A 10,000-nucleotide genomic window follows, 5' to 3' on the forward strand; every position below is an offset into this window, starting at 1 on the left:
TATGCACAAATCACTCCACCATTTCCTGGTTGGATTTAAAAAAATATATAGTTCAGCCTAATTTCAGTTTATGTGACAAAACAAGCCACTGTGAAATATATTTTCCATAATGAAAAAAAGATTACATTTTCAGCTGTTTGAAGCATAGAAATAGCACACATAGAACAGATCTACCACTTCTTAGAGTTGTTTTCTATGAGAATAACAGATCTATAACTCTTATTTCTATGTGAATTTGATCGGTGATAGTAAAATGTGAACAGTGATAGTAAAATGTGAACAGTGATATTGATGAGAAAGACGCATCTGTTTCGGTAGCCGAGTCTCAAACGGCACTAAACAGTCCTTCGTTTAGCAAATCACTTCACAACTCCAGTAAAACATACACATTTTTTTTCAGTTTAGACAGAAAAGAGACCTAAACATTTGATTTTAGTTGTCCAGTGTGCTAACTGGCTCTAATGTGCTAGGTAGCCAGTGTGTTTACAGTTTCAGAAATGTATAATGAGAAAGAGGCTTGTGGAAAAAGCAACTCCCTCGTGAACGTCTCATCATTAAAGGGATAGTTGACAAAAAAAATGTCAATGTGATCTTTTTTCACTTTTTTTCATTAGGCTAGGAGGGTGTACAAACAATACACAAACTTTCTAAATGAACCGTTCTGTCTAAGTAAAGAAACTTCCTTACCAAATTAGCATGCAAATTGTGTAAACATAAGATTAGAATGTTTTCAAACAGTACGTCTTAAAAATTTACTTTCAATGTGAACCATTTGTGAGTGTAACAGACCATTTTATTTTTTGGACAAGTGACCATGGCCTTTGGGCAAGTGACCTTTGGGCAATTGACTCTGACCTTTGGGCAAGTGACTCTGACCTTTGGGCAAGTGACTATGACCTTTGGGCAAGTGACTATGTCCTTTGGGCAAGTGACTATGACCTTTGGGCAAGTGACTCTGACCTTTGGGCAAGTGACTATGACCTTTGGGCAAGTGACTATGACCTTTGGGCAAGTGACTATGACCTTTGGGCAAGTGACTCTGACCTTTGGGCAAGTGACTATGACCTTTGGGCAAGTGACTATGACCTGTTTGAGAGCTCAATGTCAACCCTTCTTTAATCTAATCCAGGTAGCGCGGGCCATTGTCTACTTTGTAGCGATGATCTATATGTTCCTGGGGATGTCCATCATAGCTGATAGATTCATGTCTTCTATAGAGGTGAGAATTATATTTTCTATTCTATTATATTACACTCTACTGTATTCTATTCTATTACACTCTACTGTACTCTACTCTACTGTATTCTATTCTATTACACTCTACTGTATTCTATTCTATTACACTCTACTGTATTCTATTCTATTACACTCTACTGTATTCTACTCTACCGTATTCTATTATATTACACTATTGTATTATATTATATTACATTCTACTGTTTTCTATTATATTACACTCTACTGTATTCTACTCTACTGTATTATATTCTATTACACTCTACTGTATTCTATTCTATTACACTCTACTGTATTCTACTTTACTGTATTCTATTATATTACACTCTATTGTATTATATTCTATTACACTCTACTGTACTCTACTCTACTGTATTCTATTCTATTACACTCTACGGTATTACATTCTATTACACTCTACTGTATTCTATTCTATTACACTCTACTGTATTCTACTCTACTGTATTCTATTCTATTACACTCTACTGTATTCTACTCTACTGTATTCTATTCTATTACACTCTACTGTATTCTACGCTACTGTATTACATTCTATTACACTCTACTGTATTCTATTCTATTACACTCTACTGTATTCTATCCTACTGTATTCTATTCTATTACACTCTACTGTATTCTATTTCACTCTACTGTATTCTACTCTACTGTATTATATTCTATTACACTCTACTGTATTCTATCCTACTGTATTCTATTCTATTACACTCTACTGTATTCTACTCTACTGTATTCTATTCTATTACACTCTACTGTATTCTATCCTACTGTATTCTATTCTATTACACTCTACTGTATTCTACTCTACTGTATTCTATTCTATTACACTCTACTGTATTCTATTCTATTACACTCTACTGTATTCTATTCTATTACACTCTACTGTATTCTATTCTACTGTATTCTATTCTATTACACTCTACTGTATTCTACTCTACTGTATTCTATTCTATTACACTCTACTGTATTCTACTCTACTGTATTATATTCTATTACACTCTACTGTATTCTATCCTACTGTATTCTATTCTATTACACTCTACTGTATTCTACTCTACTGTATTCTATTCTATTACACTCTACTGTATTCTATCCTACTGTATTCTATTCTATTACACTCTACTGTATTCTATTACACTCTACTGTATTCTACTCTACTGTATTATATTCTATTACACTCTACTGTATTCTACTCTACTGTATTCTATTCTATTACACTCTACTGTATTCTACTCTACTGTATTCTATTCTATTCTATTACACTCTACTGTATTCTACGCTACTGTATTATATTCTATTACACTCTACTGTATTCTATCCTACTGTATTCTATTCTATTACACTCTACTGTATTCTATTTCACTCCACTGTATTCTACGCTACTGTATCATATTCTATTACACTCTACTGTATTCTACTCTACTGTATTCTATTCTATTACACTCTACTGTATTCTACTCTACTGTATTCTATTCTATTACACTCTACTGTATTCTACTCTACTGTATTATATTCTATTATATTCTATTACACGCTACTGTATTCTCTTCTATTACACTCTACTGTATTCTACTCTACTGTATTCTACTCTATTTTCTGCATTCTATTCTATTTTATTCTACTCTACTGTATTATATTATACTGTACTATATTCTATTACACTCTACTATATTCTACTCTACTCTTCTGTAATCTATTCTACTGTATTCAACTGTACTGTATTATATTCTACTCTACACTACTGTATTTATTATATTATACTCTACACTACTGTATTATAATATACTCTACTGTATTATATTCAAATCTACTGTATTATATTCTACTCTACTCTACTGTATTTATTATATTATACTCTACACTACTGTATTATATTATATTCTACTCTACTGTACTATATTGTACTCTACTGTATTATATTATACTCTACTGTATTATATTCTACTCAACACTACTGTATTATATTCTAATCTACTGTATTATATTATACTCTACACGACTGTATTTATTATATTATACTCTACACTACTGTATTTATTATATTATACTCTACACTACTGTATTATATTATACTCTACTGTATTATATTATTCTCTACTGTATTATATTATACTCTACCTTATTATATTCTACTCTACTCTACTATATTCTACTATATTCTACTCTACTATAGTCTACTCTACTGGACTGTATTATACTCTACTTATTCTACTTTACTCTACTGTATTATACTCTGCTCTACTGTATTCTACTCTACTGTATTCTACCCTACTGTATTCTACTCAACTGTATTCTATTCTACTCTACTGTATTCTATTTTACTCTACTCTACTGTATTATATTCTACTCTACTGTATTCTATTCTACTGTATTCTATTCTACTCTACTATTCTGTATTCTACTCTACTGTGTTCTATTCAACTGTATTCTACTCTACTGTATTCTATTCTACACTACTGTATTCTACTCTACTCTACTCTATGGTATTCTACTCAACTTTATTCTATTCTATTCAACTGTATTCTACTCTACTGTATTATATTCTACTCTACTCCACATGTATTCTATTCTACTCTACTCTACTGTATTCTACTTTACTGTATTTTATTCTACTCTACTGTATTCTATTCTACTCTACTCTGCTGTATTCTACTCTACTCTACTGTATTCTATTCTACTCTACTGTATTTTATTCTACTCTACTGTATTCTATTCTACTCTACTCTGCTGTATTCTACTCTACTCTACTGTATTCTATTCTACTCTACTGTATTCTATTCTACTCTACTCTACCGTATTCTACTCTACTCTACTGTATTCTATTCTACTCTGCTGTATTCTATTCTACTCTACTCTACAGTATTCTACTCTACTCTACCGTATTCTACTCTACTCTACTGTATTCTATTCTACTCTACTGTATTCTATTCTACTCTACTGTATTCTATTCTACTCTACTCTGCTGTATTCTACTCTACTCTACCGTATTCTACTCTACGCTACCGTATTCTACTCTACAGTATTTTATTCTACTCTACTATATTCTATTCTACTCTACTCTGCTGTATTCTACTCTACTCTACCGTATGCTACTCTACTCTGCTGTATTCTACTCTACAGTAATTTTATTCTACTCTACTGTATTCTATTCTACTCTACTCTGCTGTATTCTACTCTACAGTATTTTATTCTACTCTACTGTATTCTATTCTACTCTACTCTGCTGTATTCTACTCTACTCTACCGTATTCTACTCTACTCTGCTGTATTCTACTCTACAGTATTTTATTCTACTCTACTGTATTCTATTCTACTTTACTCTGCTGTATTCTACTCTACAGTATTTTATTCTACTCTACCGTATTCTACTCTACACTGCTGTATTCTACTCTACTCTACCGTATTCTACTCTACTCTGCTGTATTCTACGCTACAGTATTTTATTCTACTCTACTGTATTCTATTCTACTCTACTGTATTTTATTCTACTCTGCTGTATTCTATTCTACTCTACTCTACCGTATTCTACTCTACTCTACCGTATTCTACTCTACTCTGCTGTATTCTACTCTACAGTATTTTATTCTACTCTACTGTGTTCTATTCTACTCTACTCTGCTGTATTCTACTCTACTCTACCGTATTCTACTCTACTCTGCTGTATTCTACTCTACTCTACCGTATTCTACTCTACTCTGCTGTATTCTACTCTACAGTATTTTATTCTACTCTACTGTATTCTATTCTACTCTACTCTGCTGTATTCTACTCTACAGTATTTTATTCTACTCTACTGTATTCTATTCTACTCTACTCTGCTGTATTCTACTCTACAGTATTTTATTCTACTCTACTGTATTCTATTCTACTCTACTCTGCTCTATTCTACTCTACAGTATTTTATTCTACTCTACCGTATTCTACTCTACTCTGCTGTATTCTACTCTACTCTACCGTATTCTACTCTACTCTGCTGTATTCTATTCTACAGTATTTTTATTCTACTCTACTGTATTCTATTCTACTCTACTGTGTTTTTTTCTACTCTGCTGTATTCTACTCTACTCTACCGTATTCTACTCTACTCTACCGTATTCTACTCTACTCTACTGTATTCTATTCTACTCTACTCTACCGTATTCTACTCTGTTCTGTTGTATTCTCCTCTCCTCCAGGTGATAACCTCTCAGGAGAAGGAGATCACCATAAAGAAGTGGAACGGGGAGACAACCACAGCTACAGTGAGGATCTGGAATGAGACTGTGTCTAACCTCACTCTCATGGCTCTGGGGTCATCCGCTCCTGAGATACTGCTCTCTGTTATAGAGGTACACATTCTCATGACCCTGGGGTCACTGCTCCTGAGATACTGCTCTCTGTTATAGAGGTACACATTCTCATGACCCTGGGGTCATCTGCTCCTGAGATACTGCTCTCTGTTATAGAGAAACACATTCTCATGACCCTGGGGTCATCTGCTCCTGCGATACTTCTCTCTGTTAAAGAGGAACACGTTCTTGAGGAAGTTCTCAAACCCCAAGTTGAAACTGTTGTACTTGGTAGTATGTGGAAGTTTTAATTTGATTCAGAAGAGACAACAACATTCTCCCAGGTTTGATACGGTCTCATGTTCTCTTCTTGTCCACCAGGTGTGTGGCCACGGCTTTGAGGCTGGTTCTCTGGGTCCCTCCACCATTGTGGGCAGTGCTGCTTTTAACATGTTCATCATCATCGCGCTGTGTGTCTATGTGGTTCCTGACGGAGAGACCAGGAAGATTAAACATCTCCGTGTGTTTTTCGTGACCGCGGCGTGGAGTGTGTTTGCATACATCTGGCTGTATCTTATCCTGTGTGTGTTCTCTCCTGGAGAGGTGGAAGTCTGGGAGGCCGTGGTCACCTTTCTGTTCTTCCCCCTGTGAGTACTAGACACACACACACACACACACACACACACACGGAAACGTACACACACACGGAAAAACACACACACACACACACACACACACACACACGCACACGCACACGCACACACGCACACACACACGCACACGCACACGCACACGCACACGCACACGCACACACACACACACACACACACACACACACACACACACACACACACCCTCCTCACACCCTCCTCTCCCTCCGCTCTTCCAGCTGCGTGGTCCAGGCATGGGTGGCCGATCGACGATTGCTCTTCTACAAGTACGTCCGCAAGCGTTACCGTGCCGACAAGCACAGAGGCATCATCGTTGAGACGGAGGTAGGGATGGACGGAGGGATGGGAGGAGGAGGAGGAGGAGGAGGAGGAGGGATGTTGGGGCCGGGTGGGTTCACTAAGATGGACATGATGGAGCTGGACGGACAGGTGGTGGAGGGATGGAGGGATGGAGGGATGCTGGAGGACGGAGGACAAGAAGGGAGGAGGGATCTGGAGGACGTGGCCAGGAGAGACATGGCGAGGACCCTGAAGGAGCTGAAAGCCAGACACCCTGATAGAGACACAGAGCAGCTTATAGAGATGGCCAACTACCAGGTACACAGCTTATAAAGGCTTCATAGAGCATTCATAAGCACTTCATAAGCACTGCCATGGTGCTACACAAGTCATGTATCATGTACTGTGTTCATCTTCATATGTAAAGACATTACTGACAGTGGTGATAATGTAGCATCCATAAAGTCTTCATATGCACGACATAGAGAGTTCATAAAGTCTTCATATGCACGACATAGAGAGTTCATAAAGTCTTCATATGCACGACATAGAGAGTTCATAAAGTCTTCATATGCACGACATAGAGAGTTCATAAAGTCTTCATATGCACAACATAGAGAGTTCATAAAGTCATCATATGCATGACATAGAGAGTTCATAAAGTCTTCATATGCATGACATAGAGAGTTCATAAAGTCTTCATATGCATGACATAGAGAGTTCATAAAGTCTTCATATGCACGACATAGAGAGTTCATAAAGTCTTCATATGCACGACTTAGAGAGTTCATAAAGTCTTCATATGCACGACATAGAGAGTTCATAAAGTCTTCATATGCATGACATAGAGAGTCCATAAAGTCTTCATATGCACGACATAGAGAGTTCATAAAGTCTTCATATGCACGACATAGAGAGTTCATAAAGTCTTCATATGCACAACATAGAGAGTTCATAAAGTCTTCATATGCATGACATAGAGAGTTCATAAAGTCTTCATATGCATGACATAGAGAGTTCATAAAGTCTTCATATGACATAGAGAGTTCACATAGAGAGTTCATAAAGTCTTCATATGCATGACATAGAGAGTTCATAAAGTCTTCATATGCACGACATAGAGAGTTCATAAAGTCTTCATATGCACGACATAGAGAGTTCATAAAGTCTTCATATGCATGACATAGAGAGTTCATAAAGTCTTCATATGCATGACATAGAGAGTTCATAAAGTCTTCATATGCATGACATAGAGAGTTCATAAAGTCTTCATATGCACGACATAGAGAGTTCATAAAGTCTTCATATGCATGACATAGAGAGTTCATAAAGTCTTCATATGCATGACATAGAGAGTTCATAAAGTCTTCATATGCATGACATAGAGAGTTCATAAAGTCTTCATATGCACAACATAGAGAGTTCATAAAGTCTTCATATGCATGACATAGAGAGTTCATAAAGTCTTCATATGCACGACATAGAGAGTTCATAAAGTCTTCATATGCACAACATAGAGAGTTCATAAAGTCTTCATATGCACGACATAGAGAGTTCATAGTATAACAGCTGGTGTAATCTCACTGTCCTGTCAGGTGTTGGTCCAGCAACAGAAGAGCCGAGCGTTCTACCGTATCCAGGCAACCAGGATGATGATCGGAGCAGGCAACATCCTGAAGAAGCATGCTGCTGACCAGGCTAGGAAGGTACAGGCTGTCCACTGGGCCTTTTCACAAACCAATGTTTCCCAAACCTTTTTTTCTCAGATTTGTTTTTGTCCTGATCATATCTGAATGGTGGCTAGAATTTTGAACTTAAACCCAAATTTATCAATGGAATATACTCAAAGGCAGCAGCATGTCATCGATCAAACTCTCTACATCCCTTCTGCTCCAGGTGGTGAGCAGCCAGGAGCCCCACCTGCAGGAAGACGACCCCCACACGACCCGGATGGAGTTTCAACCCTCCCACTACCAGTGCTTCGAGAACTGTGGCTCACTCAAACTGACCGTGGCCCGACATGGCGGAGACCCTGGAGCTTCTGTTAAGGTAAGGTGAGGAGGTGGAGGAGAAGAGTAGGGGGGGAGGGGAGAGTAGGGGGAGGTGAGTAGGGGGAGGAGAAAGAAGGAGAGGATGCTTGATGACATCTCTTTTCTCTCTATTTCTGACTCTTTCTCCCCTTCTCTCTCTCCCCCTCCCCCTCCCCATCCTCTCTCCCCCTTCCATCTCCCCCTCCCTTCCCCCTCCCTTTCTTCCTCGCTCCTTCCCTCCCCCTACTTCTCTCCCTCTCCTCTCCCCTTCCCCCTCTCCTCCCCTTCTCCTCCTCCTCCTCTCCCCCTCCTCCTCCTCTCCCCCATTCCTTCCCCCTCCTTCCCCCTCCCTTTCTTCCTCCCTCCTTCCCTCCCGCTACTTCTCTCCCTCTCCTCTCCTCTCCCCTTCCCCCTCTCTCCTCCTCCTCCTCCTCCTCCTCTCCCCCCCACCTCTCCTCCTCCTCCTCTCTCCTCCTCCCTCCTCCTCCCCCCCCACCTCTCTCCTCCTCCTCTCTCCTCCTCCTCCTCCTCCTCCTCCCCCCCACCTCTCTCCCCTCCTCCTCCTCCTCCTCCTACTCCTCCTCTCCCCCCCCACCTCTCCTCCTCCTCTCTCCTCCTCCTCCTCCTCCTCCTCCTCCTCTCCTCCTCCCCCCCTCTCCTCCTCCTCCTCTCTCCCCTCTTCCTCCTCCTCCTCCTCTCTCCTCCTCCTCCTCTCTCCACCCTCCTCCTCCTCCTCCTCCTCCTCCTCTCTCCCCTCCTCCTCCTCCTCTCTCCACCCCTCCTCCTCCTCCTCTCTCCCCCTCCTCCTCCTCCTCCTCCTCTCTCCCCTCCTCCTCCTCCTCTCTCCCCCTCCTCCTCCTCCTCTCCCCCTTCCTTCCCCTTCTCCTTCAGGTGGACTACCGTACAGAAGACGGCACAGCCAACGCCGGTTCAGACTATGAATTCGCTGAAGGGACCCTCCTCTTCAAGCCGGGCGAGACCCTGAAAGAGATAACTGTGGGCATCATAGACGACGACATCTTCGAAGAGGATGAGTACTTCTACGTTCACCTCAGTAACCCTCGTGTGGTTGGCTACGACCCGTTGGAGACAAACTCTAACTCCTCCCCCAAGGCGGTGCTCGGTGACGGCCACACGGCGACGGTGACCATCTACGACGACGATCACGCGGGGATATTTTCGTTTGAGATCGACGCCCTGCGGGTGAGCGAGAGTGTTGGGGTCATGGAGGTCAAGGTTCAGAGGACGTCGGGGGCTCGGGGGCTGGTGGTGGTGCCTTACAGGACCGTAGACGGGACAGCCCGGGGTGGAGAGGATTTCGAAGAGGTGTCTGGGAATCTGGAGTTCCAGAACGACGAGACGATGTGAGTGACTGTTCCTTTTCCACGATCGTCTGCTTTTCTTTCAATCTCAATTCTATCACTGTACAGTCAAAGAGTGATGAATGACAGCGCTGTGTGTCAGTGTTTGACAGTCAGTATGTGTGTGTGTGTACGTG

The 10,000-nt window shown here is 40.4% G+C and overlaps 1 protein-coding gene across 4 annotated transcripts in view; it reads left to right on the forward strand.

The window, feature by feature from the left end:
• Positions 1-10,000, forward strand: part of LOC112241344 (sodium/calcium exchanger 3-like) — a 93,010-nt gene that overhangs the window by 40,396 nt on the left and 42,614 nt on the right. For all 4 annotated transcript variants that reach the window (XR_006084426.1, XR_006084427.1, XM_042329356.1 and 1 more), the window contains exons 3-9: positions 1,130-1,219; positions 5,430-5,582; positions 5,904-6,169; positions 6,412-6,790; positions 8,068-8,178; positions 8,369-8,521; positions 9,394-9,866. Coding sequence is in view for 2 of the 4 variants with exons in the window: in XM_042329356.1 (XP_042185290.1) it covers positions 1,130-1,219; positions 5,430-5,582; positions 5,904-6,169; positions 6,412-6,790; positions 8,068-8,178; positions 8,369-8,521; positions 9,394-9,866 (1,625 nt within the window). In the remaining 2 variants the exon portion in view is untranslated. The remainder of the gene's footprint in view (positions 1-1,129; positions 1,220-5,429; positions 5,583-5,903; positions 6,170-6,411; positions 6,791-8,067; positions 8,179-8,368; positions 8,522-9,393; positions 9,867-10,000) is intronic.

This window comes from Oncorhynchus tshawytscha, linkage group LG10, assembly GCF_018296145.1.
Source record: "Oncorhynchus tshawytscha isolate Ot180627B linkage group LG10, Otsh_v2.0, whole genome shotgun sequence".
Lineage (NCBI taxonomy): Eukaryota > Metazoa > Chordata > Actinopteri > Salmoniformes > Salmonidae > Oncorhynchus > Oncorhynchus tshawytscha.